At 45.2% G+C, this 15,953-nt stretch overlaps 1 protein-coding gene across 1 annotated transcript in view; it reads left to right on the plus strand.

Moving 5' to 3' along the window:
• KIF9 (kinesin family member 9) overlaps positions 1-15,953 on the plus strand; it is a 1,188,236-nt gene that overhangs the window by 774,691 nt on the left and 397,592 nt on the right. Inside the window, exon 13 of the mRNA XM_069645790.1 lies at positions 15,435-15,490. Coding sequence (XP_069501891.1) covers positions 15,435-15,490 — 56 coding nt within the window. The remainder of the gene's footprint in view (positions 1-15,434; positions 15,491-15,953) is intronic.

The raw sequence follows: 15,953 nt of genomic DNA on the forward strand, positions 1-15,953 counted from the left end.
ATGCCTCTGGCGGTAAAATCAGGTAAGTCTATTGTGATGAGGAGGTTTCCCCTTGTTTGTCCCTTTGTTTCACCTTGCTGTTCTTTTGTTTCCGCTTAGGGGCCGGGGTTCGGCGAGGATGCTGTGGAAGCTGCGCCGACCCGTGAAGAGGAATAGTACCCCCGGTGGTAAAATCAGGTAAGTCTATGGGGGGGAATTAATATTGCCTCTGTGTATTCCCTTGGCTCACCTTGCTATTCTTGTCTTCCCCTTTAGGTGCCGGAGTGCGGCGGGAACATGCAGAAGGATGCAGTGGAATGTGAAGATGCTGCGAAGGCCGGTGAGTTCAGCGCGGCGCTGCAGCAGGCGAGGCGTCGCGCATAAAATAAGTTCTTTCTTCCAGCTTGAAGGCGCGATGGATCAGGAATTCAGGTATTCAGGTAAGGATCAAAGGTATTGCTCTTGTTCTAACCTTTTCTCCTTCTTTCTCCCTTTTTCTAGGAGCTCCTGACTCGAGGCGGGCGTGGCAGAAGACTGGATGCAGACTTGCAGGCACGGTGAGCGTTATGCTGCTGGATGCAGAATAACGTGAAGCGTGTGCTGCTCTTCGGGCGTGGTTTAAATAGCCTCCAAAGTAGTCCCAGGTAAGTATTCCTCCCCAGCCCCACCCGAGTAAAAAAATAGTCCCTAGGTAAAGTAGTCCCTTTAGAGGCTTGGAGCTCTTGCAGCATGGTCTGCATCAGGTGAGTTTGCAGCATGGTCTGCATCAGGTAAGTTTTAATCTATGAGCCTGGCGCCTATGGCGCCAGGACTGACTGTCCATATGAGCCTGGCGCCATAGGCACCAGGACTGCACCCAAATAGCCCCTAGCAGGGGTTGTTGGGCTTGCTTAGAATAACTTGATGCCTGCTTCCGGGTTTGCTGGACTTGGTGTGGGTCCCCGGGGGTAGGCATCATGACAGCACTCCCTCCCCCCCCCAAGGCCCCTCCTAAAGTCGTTCTTCCCTTTGGTTTCGGTTTGTCTGGGAAATTTCGGTTGAATTTTTTCACCAATCGGGGTGCATGAACGTGGTCACTGGGTTCCCATGACCTTTCCTGTGGTCCGTAACCTTTCCAGTCGATTAAATAAAAAAGTTTTGACTTTATCAGCTTGGAGTCCAGGATGTTCTTAACTTCAAATTCGGGTTCCCCGTCTACAAAGATGGGGTCTGGTGGCTTGGTTAGTCTTGTGCCTGGTTGCACTGGCTTCAAAAGTGCCACATGAAAGACGGGGTGAATTTGCATATTAGCAGGTAAGTCCAAATTGACAGCCACCGGGTTGATAATGGCCTTACTAGAGTAAGGTCCCAAATATCTGGGGTTAAAGGTCCATGTTCCCTTTAGAGGTATATGTTTTGTGGCTAACCATACTTGGTCCCCTATCTGGTATTGTGGAGTATCACTTCTATGCCGATCAGCATCTTTCTTGTATTTTTCTTTCGCCTTTTTTAAATGTGCAGTTGCTTCCTTAAAGGCTTGTGTAATCGTAGCGTGCAGATGGTCCACTGCGGGCATATCTAAGTATTGGGGTGAGTCAAGGTCTGAGGTTCGAGGATGATGCCCATATAAGGTATAAAAGGGGCTTTGTCCAGTTCCAGAATGTACAGAATTATTGTATGCATATTCAGCGATCCAAAGAATGTTTTTCCAATTACTCTCAGTCTGATGTAACATACAACGCTGGTATTGTTCGAGAGTCTGGTTGGTCCTCTCCGTTTGACCATCGGTTTGGGGGTGGTGACTGGTCGATAACCTCACATCGATTTGCGCCAATTGACAACATTTTTTCCAAAAATGTGAAATGAATTGACTGCCCCGGTCAGAGACCAATACGGACGGAAATCCGTGTATGCGAACAATGTTTTCGAGGAACTCCTTGGCCAGGATTGAAGCTGAAGGTAATCCCTTTAAAGGAATAAAGTGGGCCATCTTGGAAAACATATCCACAATAACTAGAATGGTGTTAAATCCATTGCATTGGGGTAGATCAGTAATAAAGTCTAACGATAAGGTGTGCCATGGTGTAGGCGGAATGTCTAAAGGTTGTAAGAGTCCAGCTGGTTTTTTCTTTTGACTTTTGTTTTGGGCGCAAATGCCACAAGACATCCCAAATGATTTAATATCCTTTCACCAGGTGGGCCACCAGAATTGTCTCTTAATCTTAGCTTCAGTTTTTGCAATACCTGGGTGCCCCTCCATTAGGGTATCATGATAACGGGAAATGACTAGCTCTTGCAGTTCCTTATGTGGCAGAAATAGTCGCCCTTGGTAATAAGGCAGGTCATTGGTGACAGAGTAGCCTGGGCCTTTCTTTACCCAGTCCTGCAGGGCTTTAGAATCAAAGAGTTGCTGGATCTTTACCTGAATGTCCTCTAGTGTCTGTAGAGTAGTCATGCCAAGAATCCTTTGTTCGCAATGGGCATATATGGGAAGGTGGGAAAAATTCTGGGCAGGGAAATAGAGAAGACGGAGTGCGGAAGATCCCTAAACTATCGAGAGCCTCGCAAACCCGGGAGGCCTGGTATAAGATATTATATGGGTGGCACTATACTCCAACTCGGCTGCGTAGGATCTACCCAGATTCGTCGGGAATTTGCTGGAGGGGATGCGGCCACGAGGGCACTGCGGAACATATTTGGTGGAGATGCCCAAAAATAGCCCCGTTCTGGGGAGACATTAAGCAGGCGATGGAACAAGTGTTTGGGGCAGAGTGAGGCATATCCCCGGAATGGTCACTATTAGGCCTGAGGCCAGCAGAAGGGCCGGCGATTCAAGGGGCAGGGAAAGAGCGAGGGTGATGCCCACTCTGGCTGCAATGACAATCATAGCCCAGAGATGGAAGAGCTCGAACATACCGATGTTTCAAGACTGGCTGCGTAAGGTCTGGGAGATAGCAGCGATGGAATGGGCCTCCTATGCAATGAACAATACAATACAGAACTTTGCAGGCGAGTGGGATGAGGTCCTTTCCTTTCGCAGAGATGATTTCAGGATCGGGTGGCGCCAGCAACGTTTAAGACTTTTGGATCAGGAATGACCCCGAATAGACACTTTGTGGTGATAGTGAGCTACAGAGACTTTGAAGCAGCACCAGGGGGAGGGGGAAGGGAGGGAGGGCGGAGTTATGGGGATTGAAAAAGTTGTTGAAAAATTCAATAAAGAGAATTTAAAAAAAAAAAGAATCCTTTGTTCGGAAATTATAGGTACTGGTTCTGGGTTCACTTCCGCCTCTCCCATTCCTATTCGGGATAAGGCATCTGCTTTACCATTCTTACAGCCTGGTCGATAGGTTATCACGAAATCGAACTCGGCAAAGAACAATGCCCATTGGAGTTGGCGTGACGATTGGGCCTTGGCTGTCTTTAAATACTGTAAGTTCCGGTGATCGTTGATCACAGTAATGGTATGCCTGGCACCGAAAAGATAGTGTTGCCAAGCCTTGAAGGCGGATTTAATGGCTAATAACTCCTTGTCGGTAACCGCATAGTTTAACTCCGGTGCCGAGAACTTTCTGGACCAAAATGCTACTGGGTGAAGCTGGCCAGTTTCAGGGTCCTTTTGAGACACGACAGCTCCCATGGCTAGACTGGATGCATCAGTTTCCACTATGTATGGAAGTTCAGGGCGTGGGTGCTTTAATACAGGTGCAGACGTGAATTTCGCTTTCAGCTCTTGGAAGGCATTTTCAGCTTCTTCAGTCCACATAAAGCGTTTATTTTTTCGCAAGAGTGCTGTGATGGGATGTACAACATGTGAAAAATCCGGGATGAATCTGCGGTAGAAATTGGCAAAGCCGAGCATGCTTTGTACTCCTTTAACTGAACTTGGTGATGGCTACTTAAGGATTGCGTCCACCTTTTGTGAGTCCATTCGGACTCCTCTTGGGGTCAGGATAAACCCAAGGAATTCAACTTCTATGGCATGAAAAACGCATTTTTCCAGTTTTGCATATAGTTTGTGCTGGCGCAATTTCTCAAGGACTGCTCGGACGTGCTTCACATGGTCAGATTCTGAAGAGGAGTATACTAGAATATCATCGATGTATACGATAACACAAACATCAATGAGTTCACGAAAGACATCGTTCATGAAGTATTGGAATGCTGCTGGTGCATTGCACAACCCGAAAGGCATCACCTGGTATTCCAATAACCCATACTTAGTGCGAAAAGCAGTCTTCCATTCGTCGCCCTCTTTTACACGTACCAGATGGTATGCCCCCCAGAGATCTAACTTAGTGTATATGCAAGCGTCCTTCAATTGGTCTAGTAGTTCAGGGATCAGAGGCAATGGGTATTGGTTCTTAACAGTTATCTGGTTCATGCACGGTAGTCTATGCACGTTCTGAGGTCACCTTCCTTTTTGGGCACGAAGAACATAGCTGAAGATGCAGGGGACTTGGATGGGCGAATGAAGCCATTAGCAAGGTACTGGTCTAAGTATTGTCGTAGGTGAAGGTTCTCAGGTTCCGTAAGGGCGTAGATCCTGCTACAAGGGGGTTGTGCACCGGGTATGAGATCGATTTGACAATCGTACGATCTGTGATGTGGTAAGGTGTTTGCCTTTTCTTTTTGGAAGACATCCTGGAATTCTTGGTATTCTGGAGGTAGTTGCATGACTGCTGTGGTTACTGTGGCCAGGCCTGCATTCAGATTTTTCTTTGGGTAACAGGTTTGTGCACAATCCGGGAAGGTTATTCTCTTCTCTCGCCAATCAATACAAGGATTATGTGTTTCCAACCAAGGTATCCCCAGTTTTATTTGGAACTGTGGGGCTTTGATTAGATCAAACACAATAGTCTCTTGATGCCCATCCTGACCCAATAGTGTCATCTCTGCGGTGGAATGAGTTACAGGCCCAGAGGCAATTTCAGTTCCATCGACTGTGGTGATGACATCTGAGGTGGTTTTTTGGCAGAGAGGTAGATTCATCCTGGAAGCCAATTCGTAGTCCACATAGTTTCCTATGGCCCCGCTATCAATGTATGTCAATGTATGCCCTTACTGCGTGCATACGCGATGGCTGCTTTGGATCTACGAGGACCATTGGTATGATGAAATGCGAGGTCTGAGTATCCTTCTTCAAGCTCGGCAAGCGGACCTCTACGCTTGTCGGGCATGGTTGATTCCCGAGTCTGACTCCATATGGCTTTTATCAGCAGCTCCTACCACCTTCTTGGGTGGTTTTACAATGCAATCCCGTAGAAAATGCCCAGAAGTTCCACAATATAGACACAATTGCATTTGCCGTCTCCTTTCTCTTTCCTTCTGGGTTAAGGGTCCTTTAACCCCTCCGATTTGCATGGGTTCTGAAGCATCTGCTCCTTTTGGGTTAGCGTGGGTTTTGACCAACACCCGATTCTCAAACTTGGCTCGATCAGCCTTTCTGTTCTTAAGTCTGTGATCTAACTGGACCACTAAGTCTATATATTCAGCGCAGTCTTGAGGTGGGTTCACGACTTGAGCCAAGACATCCTTGAGTTCTCCTCGAAGCCCCTCGATGAAATAACGTGATTCGTTTTACCTCAGGCCATCCAGTTTCCACTATCAACCTATTAAAGGTTGCGATGTAGGATAGAAGGTCCTGTTTACCCTGTCGTAGGGACAAAAGTTTCTTATCCAGGGCCTGTCCTTGGGCATGAAAAATTCATTTTTCCAGTTTTGCATATAGTTTGTGCTGGCGCAATTTCTTTCCATGCTCATTTGAAAGCCCTGAAAATCCCGAAGAATTGGGTCATCCTGAGTAACTAGTGGAATTGACCAATCAGCTGCACTAACGCTGAGATATGACAATACAAAGGGTACCTTGGCTTGATCGTTTGGGAAGGCTCCAGGTCTACATAAAAAGTGCAAGCGGCATTGGTTCATAAACACGGCAAACCTTTTGGAATCTCTGGTAAAGCGTTCGGGCGGAGCTAATGGAATATTTCCTGGTAGGCTTATTTGCACAGGGTTACTCGATGACACAGGAGCTGGATTTCCCCCGGGACCTGGTAGGGTTGCTTGTCCAGCCTGGCTTTGCAGTAGTTGCCTAGCAAGGTCATCAGTTTGCTCCTTTGACAAAATCAGTTCTCTCCTAAGGGCATTGGTTTCTTGACGGGTGGAATGCACTTCAGCCCTCAGTTCCCCTAGTAATTGGGCCAATTGGTCAGTTTCTGAGGTATCCATAACGCCCAGGTGGGAATTTGTGGGTAGGCATCGCGTTCTGTTACGCTCACCTGGCTCCCACAGGGGCGTCGATCTGAACTGGACAGCTGCGGTCTCCACCAATGTGGCGCGTAGTGCCGAGATGACGGACTGGACTGGCCCACCTAGCTTCATTTGCTTGGCCCGTAGGAATATTCTTCTGCAAATGGAGAAAGGGAATTAACCATCCGTGGAGTTGAGGGTTAACCCCCCCCACTCCCGCTGTTCTCCCCACTGATCACCTTTGATGTCCCCTCTGATAGTCTCACCTGATGGTTTGGAAAGATGAGCTTTCCATCCTGCATTGAGCACAGGGGTGCGTAGATAACCAGTTACTTCACTGGCTCAAAGGAATTGGTGAGTTCCAGAACAATATTGACTCTGAGATTCCCAGCAAGACGCCGTAGGTATGTAGTTCGTAAAAGTTCAAATGTCTGACTTTCACTCTTGTCCGATTCCTTGCAGGTTGCAGCTTGACCCTAGCGAAGAGTTCCTCGTGGCAACCGGTAATATTCAGGTAAGGATTTGTATTATCCAACACAGTTCGATAAAATAATGTCAATATGTAACCTGTTGCTTTCTCCCTTATTCAGGTGCTGAGAGAAAGTATGAAGTCTCGGGGAATAATGCCTCCGGCGGTAAAATCAGGTAAGTCTATTGTGATGAGGAGGTTTCCCCTTGTTTGTCCCTTTGTTTCACCTTGCTGTCCTTTTGTTTCCCCTTAGGGGCCGGGGTTCGGTGAGGATGCTGTGGAAGCTGCGCCGACCCGTGAAGGGGAATAGCACCCCCGGTGGTAAAATCAGGTAAGTCTATGGGGGGTAACTAATATCGCCTCGGTGTATTCCCTTGGCTCACCTTGCTATTCTTGTCTTCCCCTTTAGGTGCCGTAGTACGGCGGGAACATGCAGAAGGATGCAGTGGAATGTGAAGATGCTGCGAAGGCAGGTGAGTACAGCGCAGCGCTGCAGCAGGTGAGGCGTTGTGCATAAAATAACTTCTTTCTTCCAGCTTGAAGGCGCGATGGATCGGGAATTCAGGTAAGGATCAAAGGTATTGCTCTTGTTCTAACCTTTTCTCCTTCTTTCTCCCTTTTTCTAGGAGCTCCAGACTCAAGACGGGCGTGGCAGAAGACTGGATGCAGACTTGCAGGCACGGTGAGCGTTACGCTGCTGGATGCAGAATAACGCGAAGCGTGTGCTGCTCTGCGGGCGTGGTTTAAATAGCCTCCAAAGTAGTCTCAGGTAAGTGTTCCTCCCCAGCCCCACCCGAGTAAAAAAATAATCCCTAGGTAAAGTAGTCCCTTTCAAGCCTCTTTAGGCTTGGGGCTCTTGCAGCATGGTCTGCATCAGGTGAGTTTGCAGCATGGTCTGCATCAGGTAAGTTTTAATCTATGAGCCTGGCGCCTATGGCGCCAGGACTGACTCTCCATATGAGCCTGGCGCCATAGGCGCCATAGGCGCCAGGAATGCACCCAAATAGCCCCTAGCAGGGGTTGTTGGGCTTGCTTAGAATAACTTGATGCCTGCTTCCGGGGTTGCTGGACTTGGTCTGGCTCCTCGGGGGTAGGCATCATGACAAGCACCCTCCATTCAGTGTAGGAAAGAAGGGACTGCAAATCTAGTTCGTACCTGACACTGGCTATTGGGAGTGACTATGGAAGCGAAAGAACACTCTTCCATACCTTGCCCATTGTATTGGATTGATTTATGTCCCATACAGCAGGACTGGGATAGCCTTTTCAGTGTAGAATTTTATTAATGGAATCACTGAAAACTTGCATAGATCGTGTTTTATTTTCTTCATTTGGCAGCCCAGTTGGTTGTTTTTTTGCATCCATTGTCAACTTTACGTGCTACTATGATGGAAAGGAGCGCAGATTGAAACCCAGGTACAGAATCTCTAGTCTTACAGGCAAGACCTCCCCAGCTAGCCTCCAAGTAAAAGCAGGGGTCCTTTTTAATGGTTGCTTGAAAATTACATTTTCGACTTGGCTGGATTGATCTTTAAACCATTAGCTAGGGCATATTCTGCTTGCGAATCCAGCAGGCATTGAAGTCCTACCAGGGTGTAATCGAGCAGCACTATGTCGTCCGCATAGACCACCCAATTCAAACATGTCAATCTTGCCATTGGGCTTATAAGGCCACACTTGCTCTTTTTTATGGCCAAATCGGCCAAGTAGAGGTTGAACAAGCAGGGGGCTATCATGCACCCCTGCCTTACCCCACGCTCAGTCCGGTTGCGCGCAGACAGATTCCCCTGCCTGTCCAACCTTACCCTCAAATAGGAGTGATCGTGAAGCTCTACTATTATGGCCAATAAAGACGCAAGGAGGCCCCAACTTCTTAGCTTTTCCCACAGGTGAGTTCTATTTACTGTGTCAAACGCCTGAGATAAATCTCTCCAGGCACCAAAGAGGGGATGACCACCCATTAGGAAGAAGTCACTTGGTGCTGTACTGATCAAAAGACCATTTAACGGTGTTGCCAGGCCTCTTTGCAACCCTATTTGGTGTTTAGAGAGGATTCCAAGTTTCTTAATACATGCTTCCAACTCCATTAGTACCAGGCCAGCAAACATCTTACTGTCTGCATCCAATTGCGAGATTGGGCGATAGTTTGTGGGATCAGCCCCGTCTCCCTTCTTGTAGACAGGAATCACTACTGCCACATTCCAAGAATTAGGGATAGATCTTGTCCCTAGAAACTCTGTGAATAGATGGTACAAAATATAGGCCACATGGGAGTATCTGATTTAAAAATCTTGATGATCAGCCCATTAGGCCCTGAAGCCCTGGTACTGGAGGATCTTTTAATCAGATCCCTTATTGTATCTTGGGTAAAATCATCTAGGGACCAGTCAACATCTTCACATATAAATTCCCACCCACTATCTGGTTGTCCATAGAGGGCTGAAAAGTGTTTATACCAGAGAAACTCTTGGATTGTATTACATTGAGTACTTGCATGTGGTTTTCTCTTGCATTTATGATGGACCAAAAATTCCTAGAGTTTGTCTGCCCCACAGCCCTCCATATATTTCCCCCATCTTTTTGTAGACTGAGACATTTCTGTGACCTAGACCAATTTCCGTACTTTTGCCGTATGACTTTGATTTGCGCCCTTCGCTCTTTTTGGCTTTGAGAGTCATTTGTTATCCCTCTTATGTCCCTCCTCATTTCTCTCTTCTTTTGCAATGTTTTTCATCAAAGGAGGGTATGTGATTGATCTTTGGGAGCTTACCTACGATCCTAGGGGGATGGATATCTGACAGGAAATCCACAAAAGACACAGGATTACATAACAGATCCAACTCTGCATTCGTACGTACAGACCCTCACAAATGCAGACATACCTTCATTCAAACATTGCCCCCTACATACTTAAAGAGTCTGTTTCCCCTGATGTTCACTGTGACCTGTGAGGTAGAAGTCCTGACCAGGTGTGTCTTGTCGTTCCACAAATGACCTTGCAGGATTTATGGTCACTAGAGCCCACATTTTTACCTGAAAGACTATACAGACATTAAACAGAACCTTAGATAGAAATAAATAGTAGATTGTAGACCTGTGTTTACCCCTGGACAATGTGAGCCCTGGTGGTACGTCACCCTTGATGTTAATGTTACCATTGGCCAGCAACATTTCCCAATCAGACATGAACTTAAATTCCCATTCCTTGAAGGAAGTTTGTGAAGGCACTTTGCGTTCGATTTTTGGATGCACTGAGCATTCAGATCTCCCGTAAGGAAGATATTCTCCAACTTGTCGGTCGTTTTAAACTCTGTTAGAACTTCCGCCTGCTGTTCAAGGAAGGCAGGGAGTGAAGAGAATGAAGAGTTCCAATAGACGTTAATCATTGCTATGCTCTACCAAGAATCCCCATTTCTTAGTCTCGCTTTTACAGCTATTATCCCCGGATACATACTACTCACCACTTCTATGTCGTTAAAGATGGAATTTCTCAAGGCCAGTAGCAGATCCCCTGCTGGTCTGCCTCTGCCTTAGCTCTGTGCCAATTGTTCTACTATCAAGAATCCATCTATTTTGAACCTCTTGGTTAGCCAGGTCTCCTGGAAGGCTATCAGATCATGGATATTGAAGATCTCCTCTCTCATTGTCTTCATCTTAAACAAGCTCAAACCACTCGTATTCCATCCCAGGAATGTTATGCCCTTCGGTGCTAGACAGACTCATCTGCCAGCCCCAGTTTCTGAAAGACCTGCAAGATTATTTCGGGGACCAGGGAGCATGCATTCTGAGGAATACCCTTTTGATGATTTTGCACCTGAGAATCTTTAATTTCTAGATTCAGTCGGGCTGGGCCTCTAGGATTAAGAATAAATTCCGAGTCAGGTGAACACTCCCTCTGATCTCCTGAAGACACCTGAGGTCTGTCCAGATCATATAGCGTTCTGCAGACACTTCAATACCTTGGATTTGCAAAAGCAGAGGCTGAGATTAGAATTGCATTTGCCCCTAACTTCGTTTTCAATCCCATTTACACAATGTGGATGTTCTTATATGTTCTCAGATGCGAAGAAGAAGAGTGCATGTACCTTATGGATTTCTGCTAGTATACCAGATCTTTTCAAAGGGTAATACTTGTTTCACCTGGTAATTCTTTTAGCCCATACTTTGGACATAGCAAAAGGGGGAAGGTTGGAGTTACTCTCATCTGAGAAATTGTTTATTACAATATCTCCCCCTTCTCTTATTGCCGTATCTTCATTGGGATTTATTGGACCTGGGTTTTTGGCAGCGTTGGATGGTTTTCCTCAGTCGATTTCTGTTTTTCCCCATTGGGCAGGCATGTCTGCTGTCTGGCTTACCTTTGAGCTATTTCTCATATTTGAGCCATCCCTCGCTGGATTCGGAACAACCAAATTGTGTACAGTATCTGTTTTCTTGCTTGATTCAAATGATGATGTGCAACTTAAGTCTTCAATCCTTGAAGTCGATGGTCCTGGATTTCCCGGATTTGTTCCCAAAGTATTAGATTGAGGTTTATTTGGGGCAATTTTCTTTCCCCGCAGGAAATAGGTGCCATCCTTAGTTCTTTTTGGGGCATCATTGTTTGGAAACCCACCAAGCTTTTGGTCTGACCCCGCAGGGGGCACTGGTCACTCCAGCCTGATCGATTGGCCTCTTTACCAGCGCTGGACTGGATTGCTGGTACAGGACTTCCCAAGTCCTTTTCTAAAGGTGAATCATGCTTTGATACTTTTGTGGTTTTTGAGAGCCTGCTGCCGGTTTTACAGTTGAGGGAATGGTAATTGCTCGAATAAAAGTGGGCCATAGTCCCCTTCCTTGGGATGTTAGCCCTCTGATTTTTGTTTTTTTGTTCAGAATTAGTTTTTTGTTGGGCCTCTTTGGAGTCACCCTCTAGCATTCTCCTCTTCTGTTTCTTAGTTTTGCCATTGGTTTTGGGAACCTGGATATTTGTCTCTGCATTTTCCTCCGAGGGCTCTGGAACCGAGACAGGGCTCACTTCTTCACTCACTGGGGGGACCTCAAACGATTGAGTCAAGCGAATGAACTCCTTCATCATGGAATTTGATAGGGGTGTATCATTTAAATCTGTTTGTCCATTCATCAAAGTTTCATTCTCACGTTCTGTATCCCTTTTGGGCCTCGTTTGGAACAATTCCTGAAGGGACAGGATCTGTATACTTAAGGCGTCTGATGCCTCCTGGGCTTTTACCCATTTATTTTGTAGCACTTCAGTTGCCCCTCTCTGTATTTTAATGTCTTTTTTTTTAGGTCGGCAATAAGATCTCCAGTGGATAGGTACTGCTTGTTTTAGGCTTACTAGTGAGCTTTTACATTCGCTGACTTCTCTTGTCAATTCGAGGAGGAGACCGGAGTGGATCGGGACATCGCCTCGCAGCAATTCAGCAGGAAACTCAGGGCAGTTAGTGTTGCTGGTTCTCCCTCAATTAGTTCAGGTAGCCCTAATACTGGGCTTGAGGCGAGACCTTGTGTGAGTTTTACCAGAGAGGCGGGTGGGTTGTTAGATAATAAGCCTCCTAGATTTACTGAGGCAGTGTGACTGTTCACAAATGGTTTACTAAAGTCGAGAGGGTTGTTTAGGTTGCCCAGTCTTAGCTGTTCCTCGTCTCTCGCACTACGGTATTTCCTTCTCAGGAACAGATCGTTAATTGTTCTTTTCATAGAACTAGTTGTCAGAGTAAAATGCAAGGCCTTCATCTGTGCCAAGCTAGTACTCAATATATTTCCATCTTCAGTATAAGTGCACGTTTTGCTTAACTGTAGAGTTGTTGCAACACAGAGCTGGGGCCTTAACTCATTCACCACTGCTGCTGATCAGGGGAAATGTTTTTAGCAGTTTTTCCCAATACTCGTTCCGACTGTCTAGTGATTGTACATAAGGAAATGGCAGCATCCAATTCAGGGGCACGCAGATCGTCATCCAGCGGGCAACTCCTTAAATTGTAGGTGCGTGACATTTTCTTTGTGATAGAAAAAGGAGAGAAGCAAAAATGCAAAAGAAAGTGACAAACAATTGGTTCAAGAGCACACAACGACCCGCAGTCACCGATTTGGAGTTTGCCTGATTAGTGGCAGCACGAGAAGAAGGTGGTTGAAAGGCTTTTACAGCCTACAGTCACAACCCCAGCAGCAGTCTTAAAAATCTGTGAAGCTTAATGCTTCCACTGTCATCTGGTGCCAATCCCAACAAATCACCCAATGTCCAGGCAGCAGAGCAGGAAGTGGGGAGAGGAGGATTGGGGTTATACTGAAAGTATCTTTGCAGTGCTCGTTCTGATATTATCCCCTTGAGGCGGATGAGCGCGCAAGCTTACCTTCAGCCTCTTTCTGTCCCCTTTCATTTCTTCCTCACACCAAGTCCTGTTGAAATCTGAGAGGCAGCCCGCTAGCCGCTCGAGCTGCTCTGACTGTCTCTCCGATCCGCTCCGTGGGGTTCAGGAGATTTTGCAGGCAAGCTCTGCCTTTGATGCAGTAGAAACAAACAGAAGACTCTGGAATTCAGGAAAGTTTAGTGCTCTGCCCCGACTGCCTCTTTGAAACTCTCTTCTCCATGAGGTTCAGGAGGTTTTGTGGGCAAGATCCACCTCAGATGCAGTAGAAACAAACAGGAGACTCAAATTCAGGAAAGCTTAGCGCTGTGCCCCAACTGCCTCTCTGAACCTCTCTGCTTAGGAGATTCTCTTCCATTGAAATGGTCAAGAATTTCTCTTCAATCATTCTCTTTAACCCCACTTGTACGCAGAATTCTTTAGAGGTTTGGAGACCCAAGAAATTACTTTCTCGTGCTCACTTATGGAACCCATTCAGTTGTTCTTCATATTCTGATGAAACACTGTCTTGGTCCTCCCTAAGGTAAATGATTTGGTTGTTGTTTTTCCTACCCTCAATTTAGTATCTGAACTAGAGATCTTGGTTCCTGAGTAAATTACAGGCACATTAATATTACTGACAAATGTATGTTTATCATATGTGCTGACAGAAGGAATCAGACAGGGAATAAGCAACGTAAAATCGAACGATTGAGCACATGCCAGGCCTAGAGATCATTCCTCTCATCACAGCAGTTAATAATGTCAATTGTAATTTCTGACTTAGTAGGCACTGACATTATAATACATTCTTGTAAGCACCATTTTACTGCCTTTGTAGCGTATCTTAATGAACACGATGGTGTTATGCACCTATAGCATTTTACATCAAACTTATTGTGAACATTTGCTACAATTTCCTTCGCTTGTAAGGGCCTGTGTTTCAAAATTAGTTCTGGCTTCTATTATGCGCTATCCCTTGGAATCTGTGGGCTCTTCTAACATAAATCTTCTGTCATCAAAAATAGCCTATTTAGTAGCAGTAACTTCCCCCGGATGACTAAGTGAGTTTCAAGCATTTTTTCAGATTCCCATTTAAGCTAGGAGATCATTATTGTGGTTTTTCAACCAAGGTCACATATATCTTCTGAGTAGGAGATCTTAAAAAAGTCGGATGTGTTTGAGGTTTTTTTTAAAGTTTACCTAGGAAGATATACTTAGTTCACTTGACTATTGTTTTGCAGCTTATACTTTCAACTAATAGAAAGGCAGCCTCGAAAACCGTAGGTAGGTGGTTTACCTTGTGTATCTCAGGCAGTAACAATATTAGTGTTACCTAGTTCTTAGACTACTTCATGCTCATTCTACTAGAGCAAAAACATCACTGATCACCCCCAAAAGCATGTTGCCATTTCATAAATTTGCAGGAAAGCCATGCTAGCTGCCGCTCATGCTTTATGAAAGCATTATTCTTTGGCAGCATCTGCTCAGAAAAACTCTTTTTTAAACATCTGGACAACATTTTCTGTATCTTTCTCTTAGTGCATTTGACTCTGTAGTCAGCTCCAAGCAGTTGGGAAGGTGGGAAAGCAGAACCCTTCAGATATCACAACAACCCACTACCCCATCCACTGTAGCATATGTGGAGCTCCAGCTAGCCCTGGCAAAAAGTGTTTTTCATAAAGATGGAATGATTTTTGAGACAGCGGGGCAGGTGCACTGAAGTGCACTTGCTCAAGTTCAATCTTTCAGTTATTTGAAGTGAAAGCATCTCTTTCATAGCTTTTTTCAGCTGTGGGAATTCTGAACCAAATGTGAAGGACAGAGCTGGGATTAAGAGTAATGGAATTATCACAAAGGTCATTTTTCATATTTTATTTAGTTAGAAAATTCATGTTTTTGCAAAATGTCCCTTGATGGCTGCCAATAATACATTTTTAAAATGTTTATTTTACTTTATTGTGTTTACCAAAAACAATTTGGTTTTAACAAACGCGTAACTGAATCTTGTCCTTATTGACATTGACCACCTGTTTACATTTCTGTTATCATCGCAGGCCGTTTGCTTATCATTTTCCTTCTCCTATCAGCGTGAAAGCATGTTGCAGGATTTTTACCGTGGCGATTTACAACACATTTTAGGAACACTCTGGCTCTGGTTTTCACTTGTGACTGGCGGTTTCATGCCAGCATTAATAGGATGAATAATACTTTGCATATTAAAGTTCAAAAGATTGGTAAAATTGGCACATCTGTTTCTTTCTCTGCGTTTTTCTTCCCTTTCCATTATTTAACAAATATTTCATGCCGCCTCTTGCATTTAACAAACATTTCTAATTGTTGCATTTTTTGTTCAACCGCCGTTGCTGAATATTTTTTAAACTATCTCTTGCTCACTTCTCTCTTCTTAGATCATAAACGTCAGGCAAATCCAAGAAGTCTTCGCCCAGTTCAAATTCCTTTTAAGGTACGTGTCACCCATGCCATGTCTGTGTGTTCAAAATATTGTTAATGTGTTTTAGAATTTGGTGAGAAGCTGAGCTGATAATTTAGCAGTTCTCTGGTAGTGACAGAAGGGGACACCATTACAGGGACCTTTTCAGCACACCACTGGCTAAATAACAGCGGAACGACTGGAATATACATGACAGGACTGCCATAAGTTGATGGTGCATTTTGTCTTTAAATCCAAGTCAACTGCAAAACAGAAATAAAGGAATAATGGCAAGTATAGTCTTTCTTTCCTCATTATCAAAGAAGCAGACATTGCCAATATTTCCTGGTAGTGGACAACTAAAGATCAAGTATGGAGACGAGCTTGTTCAGATGAACAAACTGATTTTCATTATGGTGCAGGGAGTGATGGAGAATGTATTCCAACTGACTTGTTTTGACTATTGATGAAAAAAAAACATACTGTTCCTGGTGTA

Source organism: Ambystoma mexicanum, chromosome 2p (genome assembly GCF_040938575.1).
Source record: "Ambystoma mexicanum isolate Mex_15411 chromosome 2p, UKY_AmexF1_1, whole genome shotgun sequence".
NCBI lineage: Eukaryota > Metazoa > Chordata > Amphibia > Caudata > Ambystomatidae > Ambystoma > Ambystoma mexicanum.